The sequence below is a fragment of the Citrus sinensis genome, chromosome 4, assembly GCF_022201045.2.
Source record: "Citrus sinensis cultivar Valencia sweet orange chromosome 4, DVS_A1.0, whole genome shotgun sequence".
In the NCBI taxonomy this organism is placed as follows: Eukaryota; Viridiplantae; Streptophyta; class Magnoliopsida; order Sapindales; family Rutaceae; genus Citrus; species Citrus sinensis.
In genome coordinates this window covers 24,796,325-24,809,638 of record NC_068559.1, presented here as the reverse complement: position 1 = coordinate 24,809,638, position 13,314 = coordinate 24,796,325, and the positions used below count along the sequence as shown (strand labels likewise).

Here is a 13,314-nt window from a genome sequence, read left to right as displayed (position 1 = left end):
AATGAAAAATGTCATCAGAAGAAAGATCCCAACGAAGCAAATACGGCTCCCTTCTAGAAATAGGAACCAATAAAATTTGCACCACGATGAAATAAGGCAAAACATCCTTCAACTTACCCCTATCCCAAACTGTATCATGCCAGTAAAAAGAAATCAGCATCGAAGAAGCTGCTGTAGGATTATAAACAACTAAAGGACAAAAGCTTAACCAACAATTATACCAAAAACTGCATTTTCCATGTCCAACCAACCATCGCAGGTAAATAATTTATTTTTAAAAATGAAAAATGAGAATTGAAAAAATAGACTAGGATAATTTATTTTAAAATAAACGTAAATTGAAATAAAAAAATAAAAAATAAAAGAGAATTAAAAATAAAAATTTATTTTAATTCTCATTTTTTTAATTTTATTTTCAGTTTATTTCAATCTTACTCTATTTTGATTTTATGTGTGTTTACTTGAGGTTTTAGGGAATGTGAACGAACGAATATGAATGAAACTCATGTTTACTTGGTAAAATATAATTTGGGAATGGAAATAAAATGTGTGAGTCCCACACAATTTAGGAATAAAGAATGTGAATTTCATTCTCATGGGGGGTTGGGAATGGGGATTCCTACTCCTTAAACTGACTTTTATATCCCTATAATTTTTTTATATTTTCTAAATTATCCTCGTTCAAATCACAATTAATTTTATTATTTTAAATGTTATTATCATTATTATTATTAAATTTTATTAACTTTATTATTTTAGTTATTATTAATTATTGTTATTAGTATTTTTATTAATATTCTCATTATTAACTTTTATTATTATTATTGTTTTAATTAATTTTATTTTTATAATAATATTTATATATATATAGTTAATAAAAAATATATTATTTAATATTATTATTATTTTAATAAATTAATTCTCATTCCTATTTATTTTATTAAATAAATATATCAATAATATTTTAATATATTCTCATTTATATTTATTTTTATTAAATAAATATTAAAATATCATTTTCATCCTTATCCTCACCATCATTTTATAAAGTAAACACACGGTTAATCTATTTTAATTACTCATTCTACGAAGTAAATACACCGTAAATACAGTATTATTGGATAGATTTCGTAACTAAACTCACCCTAAAGGAGGTCAGTGGGCAGAGCAGGGAAACACGAACATTCATTGTGTAAAAAGAGGTGAAACTTCGTCGTCAATGTTGACAGTCGTAGCCATGTTGACACTTGACAGTAGCTAGCCCGGTGGTTGCAGCAGCAGCAGAACTGTAGCAGGTTGAAAGCGACTTAGTAACGCAATGGCCATCCCCATTAAAGGTCTCTTTCCCTCTCTCTCCATCTCTTCGGCTCTCCCCACAGCTTGCACATATATGTTGCAATCATTTACGGCGCCGCCCTACATGTCAGGAAATTTACGACAACACAGCTAATTTACACTACCATCCTATGTTTTACGTTCATTACACCTAATGGCTATTATCATAGGCTTAGTCTGGTCCTTTTCTCTTCTTTCACAGCTGTTTCGTTTGGGGACCCCATTTTCTGGCTGGAGATTCATTTACCGTCTAGCGATCATGTTGTCTCTGTCACAAATAACCCTCACCTCTTGTTTCTCCACGTGGTTGGCTTGAGTTGGGACCTTTCCGAACAGTCATTACTGCTTCCGTACACCAAGTCGAGCGCCCTGGGCTGGGCCATTCACTATAACTCTTTTCTCTCTCCCTCTCTCTCTCCCCTTTTATTTATTTTTTATTCGTTTGAGCGGTAACCATTGATTTTTATTTCTCTTTCATCGTAAGTGTTTGGCACTTTCCCATGCAAACACCAGAGCATTGGAATTTGGAGAGAAAAAAACTAGTGGAATTCCGCGGCGATACTACCAAGTATCAACAGCTAACTGGCTTCCTTTCGACTAGCGTGTTTTTGGAATTGCTAGCAGATCTATAACTAGAAATGTGATGGGAACAAACGCTCGACTAATTTTATTTGAGGGTAAATGTGTATTTAGTTGTTATATTTTAAATTTAATGTTCATCTAATTTTATATTTTAAAAAATATTGTATGATATTTCTAACGTAAAATCCGTTATAATTAAATCTAAATTAAATTAGTAAATGTAAAATTATATTTTTCCTTGATATAATTTAAAATAAAATAAAAATTAATTATGAATATTAGAATGCATAGCCTAGGTCACATTTTTAATCTTTTGTTCATATATTTATAAAATCATATCAACCATTTTTAATCTTTCTAATTGCTGTTCGTATATTGGTAGTTAGTAAATATTAGAATGCGTAGCTTAGGTCACATTATTTATGAAAAATGGTTGATATGATTTTATAAATATGGTCTTGAATGAATATAACTATATTACATGAAATAGTAGATTAGTAATAGGTGTGGCCATGAGTGTGCGCAAGTGATGGCATGAGAACTTTTGAAAAAGGTGTGATTTTTTGCATGTTGTTCGCCAAAAGTAGATCCTCAGTCATATTGCTTTTGTTGCCTGCTCCACCACTATTGCTGTATGGAAAATTCCTTATTGAAAGTTCAGTTTTGGCTACTTTGTTGCATTTATATGGTGTGCCATTTTCTATTCCATGTAATAAACTTTAATCTACACTTGCCAGTTTTGAAACAATGACTTTCCTGCAAAGTATAAAAAACCAATCCCTTCATTTTTTATTTCTTCTTGTGCACTTGATCGGCATAGAATTTTTTTCTCTCTTTACTTGGATGAGTTTCTACTGGAGAGGCCAACTAGAGAAGTTTTGTTATGAACATTTATATATTATCAATGTTTATTCTCCTCATTCTATATCTTTACGATATGACATTTGGATGTGCTTTAAAAAATGGTTTTTTTTTTCCAATATTACCAGCCATAGTTAAAACGTACTGATTGTTGTAATATCTTTGTAATTAAGCTATGACATTCAAAAGTCAATAATAATTACTTAATAAGCAAGTTTAAAATTACCATTCTACTAGCTTCACTATAGTAAAGTGGCTGAATTGAGATGTTCCTCTCATGAGGCTTTCATATCTGTTACGCCGTGATCTTTATATCAATTGATGACAAGGCACATCAGTCTCTCAAGCTGGTTGGTTATTATTACACACCACAGTTTGTGTTACCAAATGCATAGAATACTTCTTAGAAGATTCAGGTAAGCTTTTTTCACAATCTGGTAACCTAGCAGGCGAGGTAGAAAAGTTGGCCACAGACACTTGAAACCCAGAAAAAGTGAGAAACAAGTGAATAATCTTTTCATTTACATGAAACCAAATACGATTTTATACTCCCACAATACAAGAGATAACTTGAACCTTGACCTACAAAATTTGTAATATGATCTATAAAATCTCAGTAAAACTTAGGATCTTTTAACTGTTGTCCATTGTTTCGTTAGTTCAAATTTTTTTTTTTTTTTTTTTATAGGTAAAATGACTGCAGAAGCTAGTTTCCTGAAAATTGAAAATGGCTAAATGTCTTGAATAAATTGATAATGGTAGTTTCACCTAAACCTTTGTTTTACTTGTATCTGATATCCTCATGTATAGATTCTTTTGTTAAACTTGAAAATGGCTAAAAACATGGACGCGAATAATTTCAGGGAGGATGATAACTAACCTTTCCTTGAGTATTTGTCAGTTTTCTTACATTAAATATTTATTTATTTGATTATTGGTAAATTTATAAATATTGAGTAAAGTCAAGTATAATAATGTGACAGTGCACTAATTTTATTTGTCTCACTTATTCAATTCCTACTAATTAATAATTAAATATTAACTTTAAATATATTTGTTTTCATAGATCCAATCCAAAAATGATACATTACGATTATATTAACAAAAAGTAATTAACTTGAACAGTTAGAAGAAAGCAAGAGAAGCAATTAGAATCAAATGCATGCACGAATTAGTTGAAGTAAATTAAGAGGCAGAGATTAAAATTTGACAATGCTAAACAATGTCTAGAGTTAGCACAAACAAACAAATACTAGGGTAGCCAGAAAATTAATCCATGAGTTGTCACAACTCAGGTCTCACGTGCTGCAACTTTTTTTTTTAATTTTGGGTGATAATTCAAGGTTGCTATATGTTACATGTGATGTAACATAGGATGATGCCAAATACCAATAATCAAAGATTTACACTCTAAGAAAGGAAAATTAATGTTTCTTAATTAAAAGGTAGAGATTAAATTTTGATGACAGTGCTAAACAATGTCTAGATAATGCATAAGCCAACAAACACTACGATAGACAGCAAATTAATCCATGAGTTGTTACATACTGCAACTTTTTTTAATTTTGGGTGACAATTCAAGGGTTACTAAATGAAGTTCATCACCATTACGTCCAGAAATGAAGTTCATCAGCGTCAAGAAAGGTTACACGATCTACCCCCTGAAGACCAAAGAGATAAGAAGGCCATCTCTTCTTCTATGCTCATAGATTCGAGACGAGTATATATGTTAATGTTATGAAGATAGCCTCAGGGATGCACAGAGAGAGGACTAGAAGTTGGAAGTTGCCTGCACTTGCGTTGACACATCGAATCATGCAGCAGCTGGCGCAAGTAATAAAGGGTCACTACCATTGCTCCGTTTGAGTCCAAGAATATATGTAGTCATTTCAACATGCATCAGGAAGATGCCACTTGATGATAAGGTTAGCGCTAGAGATAGAAGAACACACGTATTGCTGAAAGTAATAAGCTCGGTGAACGCCATTCTCGCTGGTCTTTAGCTGTTTGGCTTCTAAGATAAAATTAGATTCAAAGACTGGAGAATGGGGACTGGATATAATACAGACGAAAGCAAATGTGCTTGCTAGGGTATAAATGCTACTAGCTTACCTCCTGAAGACACGTGTATTGCAGTAATATTACTTGTGGTATATTAAAAGACTATTTGCTAGCTTGTTGACCAAGTTCTAACATTATCTCATATTATTTGATAGTAAGCTAGCTGTTGCAACTAAATTTTAGTTTTGGGGACGCCCAAACGAAGCATATGTGCTGGGGTTTATAATAAAAAATGTGTACACCATGAATGTGTGATATGTCAGGCAAGCAAAAACTCATCCAACACAGAATACACGAAAAGAGACTCATCAAACGCGTAAATAACTAAAACAAGCTTGCATAATTTTAACATTGACTAACCACATTCATTAAACACAATAACTAAAATTAACGTCATGCGCCAACAAAGATACTTACCCCAGCGAGCTAATTAATTAACCATATTAATCCTGATAGTATGCTAAGTTAAACCGGTACCCCTGCTGCCTCAAGAGGCGAAAAAGTTCCAAGTAAGAAAAGGGCATCAGTCATCAAATTCAACCCACGAAGCTCACTAAGCAATATTAGCAAGGAGCCACCATTTGAGCATTCTCATCAGTCATCACTAAACGACGACAGCTCTTCATCCAAACCAATTTGAGCTTCAAGTAATTAAAAGATCATAGCAAGCAAATGCAGATCGATTTCGAAAACTAATGAACACGAAAGTCGCGCAGTAATTTAAGGACCAAATTAATTAAGTAAATATGAAGACGTGAGTAAAAACGAAACTGACAAACAAACAATCGATTAAATGGCTCCTTCCTGTCATGGTAGGAAAGAATATTCCATTTCCATCGACAAAATATGTGACAAATCAAATCAAATCAAAACGCTTTAAAAAAATGAACTCATTATCTCCTTCTCCTGGTGAGAAGCAAAAACTACATATCCAAAGGTAGATTTGGGCCATTTTTCACTGCACGGCCTCAGGCAAGTGCTCCTTCAACTTCAGTAAATGGTGTCGCTGCCTCTGTCTGACTCGTCTATTAAACCTCCAAAGACAAGACCAATAGCAAAAGAAGGAACAAGAAGTCCATCTTCCCAATCCCCACGACCATGAAGAATCATCTATTGACCACGCACGTTTCACATCTTTCTTACATAATCAAGATAATTCATCCAGAGTTACCCCGTGGAAATGGAATCCGGATAATCATGGCAATTCAAGTTCGGAACCATATTTAGCCAGTTACTTCACATACTATGTACAAATGTTAGTAAAAAGTTTTGTTTGCCATGTCCGAAATATTAATTTGTTGAATAATAATATCATTCTATTGACTGAGCTTATAAGAGCTCTTCTGAAATATTGCATAAGTTTATTATTAGTAGCGGCTGATTCAAGAATCATGAAGCATTTCCAGGCTGTGATTTGCATTTCTGGGGATTGAACGTTCACAAAAATATTTTTAAACTAAATTGGAGATGCAGGGGATCGAACCCTGTACCTCTCGCATGCAAAGCGAGCGCTCTACCATTTGAGCTACATCCCCATCTGCCGTTAGCGACTGGTCAATTAATATTATTAGAATGTAAATGGGAATTCAGGGAGTCGGGACGACAGCATATTCATGGTGGGACAAATTGACAAGAATCGGTGAAGTTGAAACATGAATGAAAAACACTTGCAAAATAATTTATTATGAAGATGATAAGGAGTAATGCGAGTGCCGGTGGATTTATTCATGCTAAAAAAAAAATATGAGATGAGATTTAGATTGGATTTGTTCGCTGGCAATTTGGCATCTTGAATTACTTTATTCACGTCGAATGATTCAAAGATAAAAACGGCAAAAATGAGCAAACATGCATGCATTTGCATTCCACACATATCAATTCCAACTAAAACCCATTAACGCTGTTAATCCATATAAAAAACTTCCCTCGAAAAGTTTGTCCATTCTAAATTTAAGCATTGACAAAATAAGAGATTGTTTGCCTCATTATTGGAACGTAATTATTTAAATTTACGTCGAGAAAAATACGTTTGATTGAAATATTTTTAGAATTAAATCCTAATTATAACTATCAGAGATTATTTAAAATTATGAAATAATAAAACAACTGTTTTTTTTTTTTTAATTTTTTCAATGAGACTATATATATATATATATGTATATAAAACTAAGTATAAGAAACACACTTTTAAACACAAATTTAAATCATACACAATTTCTGAAAGTTGTTCATGAAACTTGAATGAAGAACAAAGTCTACATTGTTAACTTCATTCTTATTTGATCTTCCGGAATTGGACATTAGATCCCACCATTTCAGCTAGATCTGTACTATATTAATCCTAAGCCTTATTCCAAAATTTAAATTTGACTAATTGAACTTGAAGGGTTCCAACTGTCTATTTCTGAAGTAGCTAAGGTTCAAGAATGACAAATTTTAAAGGATTTTGGGGGGGGGGGGGGGGGGGGCGCCAAAACTCGGTGCAGTTGTGAAATCACAAACCAGCCCCTCCGACAGAAGTGATTGAACAAATCCAAGCTAAAAAATAAATAAAAACAAAAACAAAATAGCATCCAATTCCAATTCCAACAATAAGCGGGGCAGGCAGGCAGGCAGGCAGGCGTGGCAATATCCTCCTCTAAAACTAAAATAAATCACATGATCACCGAATAGCGCGCTCACACATTGAAACAAACCTTCCCAAACGGACGGTCCAGATCCGGTCTTTTGTTTCCCCCAACTTGCTCGATCTTTAACATCACCCCCTCCTTCCCCCAACAACTCTATATAAAACCCCTCCTTTTCCTTCGCACCGCTCTCATTTCAACCTCCTTTGAAAAATAACATATAATAAAGCTTTCTTTTTTAAAAAAAAACCAATTCCTATCTCTCTCGCGTTACATTTACAATGTCCACGACGGAGAAGGAGAGAGAGACTCACGTTTACATGGCCAAGCTCGCCGAGCAAGCCGAGCGTTATGAAGGTCTCATTCTCATTCATTTACCTAATGATCCGCCATGCCATTGTTGATTTTATTTGATTTATTATTGCTACTAGTAATGCTGTACGTATAATATGAAACATATGATGATGATGATGATACAACACGTCATATCAGTTTGTACTTGTGAGTGGTACATATAATGCTTACGTAAATATCTTAAACTTTCTATTATTATTATTATTTTGTGGGTTACGTGGGTGCAGAAATGGTTGAGAGTATGAAAAAGGTTGCGAAGCTTGGTTGTGAGATGACAGTGGAGGAGAGGAATCTCCTGTCGGTGGGGTACAAGAATGTGATTGGTGCAAGGCGAGCTTCGTGGCGCATTATGTCTTCGATAGAGCAGAAGGAAGAGTCTAAGGGAAACGAGCACAATGTGAAGCTAATCAAGGGTTACCGCCACAAGGTAGAGGAGGAGCTTTCCAAGATCTGTGGTGACATTTTGACTATCATTGACAAGCACTTGATCCCTTCTTCCACCTCTGGAGAAGCCACCGTTTTCTACTACAAGATGTGAGTCATTTGCACTAATATTATGTTAGATTTCTTTATGCTCCCATTATCTTATATGAAGCTCGGTGTCTGTTCATGCCGTTGATTGACTTTTTATCATTTCCCATTTACAGATTCAAATATAGTTATCTGCTATAACTTATCCGCTATTGTAGGGTATGTGTGTATGTATAGACAGACAAACACACACATAATATGCAAAAGGGTTATTCAATAGGAGAATAGTTGTGCTTGAGTAATTGTTCCTTTTTCCGGCCTCTTGTATAAGTGGTGGACTTATAAGTTGGAGGCACTTTGATTAAATTGCTTGGCCCTACTGAAGAGATGGGGTCTAAGACGAGACTCAGAGTCATGTGATGAGATCTTGCATTTTACATCTTTTGCTTTAAGCACATGGAATGGAATTGTTGGTATATGAATTTTAGAATTTTTCCAGGACATTAATAATTCTATGATTAATCTCGTATGATTGGAAGATTAATAATTGGTCCAATCATAATTGATTTCTATTCAGGAAAGGTGACTACTACCGGTATCTAGCAGAGTTCAAGGTTGACCAGGAAAGAAAAGAGGCAGCTGAGCAGTCGTTGAAGGGCTATGAGGCACGTCCACCAGGCATCTATTTCACATACATATAAAAAGTGTTGAGCATATTCACATTCATCAAGCATTATTTAATTCTCTCATCCGGTGATGCTCCCTCCCTCTTGACGTTGTTGCATATTTATCCTTGTAGGCTGCATCTGCCACTGCCAACAAAGATCTTCCTTCAACCCACCCCATCCGACTTGGCCTTGCTCTCAACTTTTCAGTATTCTACTATGAGATCATGAACTCTCCTGAAAGGTACTGTCGTCTTTTGTTATTTAAGGCTGTTTAATCCTAGCAGTATAGTTTGCTCAACCTTTTATGATGAATTATTTTGTTTCCAAAATATGCAGAGCGTGCCATTTGGCTAAACAAGCTTTTGATGAGGCAATTGCAGAGCTGGACACCCTAAGTGAGGAATCATACAAGGACAGCACCCTAATTATGCAGCTGTTGAGAGATAACCTCACCCTCTGGACTTCCGATTTGCCCGAAGATGGAGGTAATATGCATTTATATATGTCGTAGACTGAAGTTGCTGAAATTGATTGATCAGGAACCACCACTCTGTTTGCTGGTCATTTTATGCTAGCGCCAATAATAGGTTTCGCTCGCTGTTTTGATTTCTTCTATGACGGGAGAATATGTTTTCACTAATGAGCATGCATTGCAACTAATGTGCAGGTGAAGATAACTTTAAAGCTGAAGATTCCAAGCCAGCTGCTGAAGCCGAGGTATGTTTTTTAATATGATTCATTTTGTTCCCGTAGCAAATTGTTTTTGCCTCTGGCTTCTAAGTTAATCTGTAGTTGGTTCAGCAGCATTGAGGAGGAGGCTGGAAGCCCAACACAGGACAATTGGAAGTTCAACTACTTTATATATACGTGGCATCATCATTCAGCTTTTATCCCAATAGGATTGGATTGAAAATTGTGCTCATTTTACGAAAATGATGCTACTCATCTTTCTAGTCCTGGCGAAGCAGATGATAAATTCCATCAGTTGTTCTTTCTTTTCCATTTTTCATTTATTATTTTTCCCTTTTCTCCTTTGCTTATTGTTCTCTCTTATAAACTGTCAAAAAAAAAAAAATTGGAATCTTTTCCTTCCACTGCGTACAGTATTGCATCGCTTCTACTCTGTGATCACTTCTACAATAATGCTTATCTAATTGTACATGGTGCCACACCAATCGTGGCTTAAACAGTTCAATCAAATTCACCGAAAAAGGAAGCCAAAAATGGAACACAGCAGGTTTGAACTTTGAATCACTGCTTTGTATGTGAGCTTCTCTTTCTACTCTTTCTGGATACGTGGTTAATGCGTCGACTTTGTATGTATATCATGATGTGTAATACAACAGAGTGAGATTACTTGCAATTGTAATAAAGCGAATTGCTTTGCTATTCGCATTTAATCATTTGCTAAGGATTTTAACAAGTCAATGTGGGATCCGTCAGTGGACTAAGAAAACGCATATTACGAAACTGAGAACAGTCAAAGCCCCGTGTGGGTATGTTATTTATCCCGAGTCACCACAAGACACATTCCCGTTTGCCATTTCAATTAGGGAGTTTCCAGGGCTTCATTTGTATAATTCAAACACATCAGATTAGACAAAAGGGAACTTTCATTCACGAATAAAACAATCAGTTGAATGGGTGAATGAATATCCCTTAGAGGGGATTAAAAAAACAAGCTAACAACGACAAAGGTTTGATATATACATTTGTTTAGCCACATTTATTCCTCGCCAACATAAGCTGCATTTCTTTTATCTGGAAGATTTTGATGAATATAACAAGAGAATCCTATGTACTAAGCCTGGATTTGGTTGTCAAAAATAAGAAGAGAAGAGAAGAATGGAAAGGAGAGAGATGAAAAGAAAATAAGGTAAAAAGAAAGTCAATCTCAATTCTGTTGTCCGGATTGACTAGGAATTCATCTCCTCTCTTATTTCTTCTCCTCTCTAAACATAATATTCTTATGCACTACGGCTTTCATGATTTTATTTTACCAATGAAAGAGAAAACAGAGAATGCCTCCAAGGGCAACTACTATGAATTGCATCAAATTCTAAAGCAGCGCTATGTTATCCTAAAGCTTGGGCCTTGATTTCTATGAACATTCTTAAACATAATCGAGAACATTGCCACAGAAAAAGGAACCTAAGACAAGATATACCGACTTAAAATTAAATATATATATATATACATCAAAACTGCCTATTAAGATTCTTCCTTGTCAAAATAACTTTGTGGCAAGCAAAAATCTTCCTCATGATTCAGGATTTCCATCTCCTCATCATCCGGTTTCTGAATTTGGAAAAGAAATATTAGCAAGGAAGCTTTAAAAGAAAGAGGGAAAAAGCAAAAACAAAACCAAAATCACGCAGCAAACCATGTCATACTGAAAAGTGAAGATTAAACAGTATCATGTAATTCTAAATTTTCAGCTTTCTTTCTTTCTTTATTTATTCCATTCACTGTTTCAACTATCCAACTTCCTAATGAGCAGAACCACTAACAATTTTGCCAATATACAGAATACTCACACTAGGATTCTCATACTTCCCAGTTATACTTACCCCATCCTGTGTTTATGGACATTTTAACTGTTTATCTAACTTAGTCAAGAGCATGTGCAGCTGCACACAGGCACGTAATAGCAATATGTGAACTGACCCATTTGTATTAACTAATTCAAATTAGATTCACAGTTACACTTATCAACCTATAAAGGCACTAAAACAACTAACTAACCAGAGGTCCATTTTTACTATTTCCAGTTTTAGTATTAAGCTAGCAAGTGAAATGATTGTACACTTCAATTGTTAAATTAATAAAGTACCAGCATATCCAGGTTGTAGAACCGATCCAGCAACTGCAAAACCTCATCCGGAGCGAAGTGTCGGTCAAATCTGCGACAAAAAGCTTGGCCGAGAGTGATGAAAAAGAAAAACAAAAGGCAAGGGAAATTGAAGATTTGCAGAAATCTCACTAAAACCTTGGACAAGTTATAAGAAAGCATAAACATGAAGCACAACAAACCTTCTTCGCAGAAATTCCATGAGACCATAAAGGACAAAGTGACGGTGTATACCTGCTTGAAAACAAATTTTTGACAATGTTATGCACTTCCAAATATGAAGCACTAAATTGAAGATGCAACCATCTTCTCACAAAATAAAAACTAGTGACATATTTCAATTACATAATTATCAAGCTGACTATATGATTACCATAACATGAAATGAGCTACCTGAGTTGGAACTTTATAAGCTGTATAATAGCCAGCAAGTTCAAGCATGAGAGTGGAAACAGCGGCAAGGATTCCAGCTATCATAGATAGGGTTAGTAGTGAATTTTATTTATTTTATTGCTATTTGACCACCTAGGGGGATTCCATTCAACAGCAGCTCAATCTAAAACATAACCCCATTAAATTTTTTTCAAGTAAAATCTGCGTGTTTATACTAAAAAAGTAATGTTTGAAGGCAGTTTTCTTGGTGTATTTATCATAATCAAATTCACAGAAGTAAAGACAGACAAAAAGCGTTTGATTTGGATACGTATCTTAATTAATCGAAAATAAATAATAAAAGCAGAAGGGGAAAAAAAAAAAGAGTGAACATGCCTCGAAGCTTGACAGGAGGGTAAACCTCGAGAGCTTCCAACAGTCTGAGCTCTAATTCTACCTGTGATTGCTCCTAATTAAACCACCATTCATCAAACAATAACGCACGTTTGAATTAACAATCATTTCATCTTAATATTATACACACACAAACAGAGAGAGAGTTGACGGAGACCTTGGGAAGAGAAGAGGCAGAGGACGGGGGAGCTTTGCATGGCGAGTGTACGGACATTCCATCTTGTTCCTCTTCTCTCTCCTTTTCTTTTACTTTCTCCTTGTCTTTCTCCCTGCCTCCACCACCGTCCACACCCATCTCCGCCCTCTTCTGATCACGAAACGACGCTGTTTTTGCTATTGCTGGGATGTATGATTCGGATGTTGCCGTGCCGGACGATATAATAAAAACAGTAATTTGGGTTTTTTTTTTTGCCCTCCTGGGTTAGGGCTTTGCTTTTTACAGTTTGATCCGAGAAAGGAAAATTCAAACTTTCCAAGTGAGACAGACAGAAAATCAGATTGGGTTGTGAAATTGGGCCTGCTTAAACGAGCTCATCCTCATTTCCCGTGGAGCTCTATCCAGCCCAGCCAGCCAACATTTAAATTTTATAAAAATCACAAACGAATGGGAAGCCATAAACTATACAACGGAACTCGTCAGAAAAATATTACTTCAGAAAATTACTCTAATTAGAGTGATAAATAATAATTGTTAAGGGGAAAAATGATTAGTTAACTA

General features: G+C 35.0%; 2 protein-coding genes and 1 non-coding gene across 6 annotated transcripts; 1 reads left to right on the top strand and 2 right to left on the bottom strand.

Annotated features, from left to right (window-relative positions):
* Positions 1 to 6,301: 6,301 nt before the first annotated feature.
* Positions 6,302 to 6,374, bottom strand: TRNAA-UGC (transfer RNA alanine (anticodon UGC)). The gene has a single exon. It is a non-coding gene; the product is annotated as a tRNA-Ala (tRNA).
* Positions 6,375 to 7,467: 1,093 nt separating this feature from the next.
* On the top strand, positions 7,468 to 10,016 carry LOC102630465 (14-3-3-like protein GF14 iota). Of its 3 annotated transcripts, none has more exons than XM_025101367.2 (7): positions 7,468 to 7,823; positions 8,048 to 8,354; positions 8,869 to 8,956; positions 9,091 to 9,200; positions 9,296 to 9,444; positions 9,627 to 9,676; positions 9,761 to 10,016. In XM_025101367.2, the coding sequence occupies exons 1-7, from the start codon at positions 7,748 to 7,750 to the stop codon at positions 9,767 to 9,769; spliced, it is 789 nt and encodes a 262-aa protein (XP_024957135.1). In that variant the 5' UTR covers positions 7,468 to 7,747; the 3' UTR covers positions 9,770 to 10,016. The 3 variants fall into 3 exon arrangements, with proteins under 3 accessions (XP_024957135.1, XP_024957134.1, XP_006484187.1); XM_025101366.2 differs by having other exon boundaries at positions 9,752 to 10,016; XM_006484124.3 differs by having other exon boundaries at positions 7,469 to 7,823; positions 9,764 to 10,016.
* An 820-nt stretch (positions 10,017 to 10,836) lies between these two features.
* LOC102629965 (uncharacterized) lies at positions 10,837 to 13,143 on the bottom strand. 2 transcript variants are annotated; one of them, XM_006484122.3, is made up of 5 exons: positions 12,754 to 13,143; positions 12,579 to 12,651; positions 11,993 to 12,044; positions 11,793 to 11,862; positions 10,837 to 11,257 (listed from the first exon to the last, which is right to left on the bottom strand). In XM_006484122.3, the coding sequence occupies exons 1-5, from the start codon at positions 12,889 to 12,891 to the stop codon at positions 11,171 to 11,173; spliced, it is 420 nt and encodes a 139-aa protein (XP_006484185.1). In that variant the 5' UTR covers positions 12,892 to 13,143; the 3' UTR covers positions 10,837 to 11,170. The 2 variants fall into 2 exon arrangements, with proteins under 2 accessions (XP_006484185.1, XP_006484186.1); XM_006484123.4 differs by having other exon boundaries at positions 12,579 to 12,639; positions 12,754 to 13,085.
* Between the last annotated feature and the right edge of the window lie 171 nt (positions 13,144 to 13,314).

Excerpts from the sequence above, each read along its gene's own strand:
- LOC102630465 (XM_025101366.2), top strand. The coding sequence starts at position 7,748 with ATGTCCACGACGGAGAAGGAGAGAGAGACTCACGTTTACATGGCCAAG. Across the intron at positions 7,824-8,047 it reads GCAAGCCGAGCGTTATGAAG|AAATGGTTGAGAGTATGAAA; the intron begins GTCTCATTCTCA and ends ACGTGGGTGCAG. Across the intron at positions 9,445-9,626 it reads CGATTTGCCCGAAGATGGAG|GTGAAGATAACTTTAAAGCT; the intron begins GTAATATGCATT and ends ACTAATGTGCAG.
- LOC102629965 (XM_006484122.3), bottom strand. The coding sequence starts at position 12,891 with ATGGGTGTGGACGGTGGTGGAGGCAGGGAGAAAGACAAGGAGAAAGTA. Across the intron at positions 12,652-12,753 it reads CTGCCTCTTCTCTTCCCAAG|GAGCAATCACAGGTAGAATT; the intron begins GTCTCCGTCAAC and ends TGGTTTAATTAG. Across the intron at positions 11,863-11,992 it reads ATGGAATTTCTGCGAAGAAG|ATTTGACCGACACTTCGCTC; the intron begins GTTTGTTGTGCT and ends TTTTTGTCGCAG.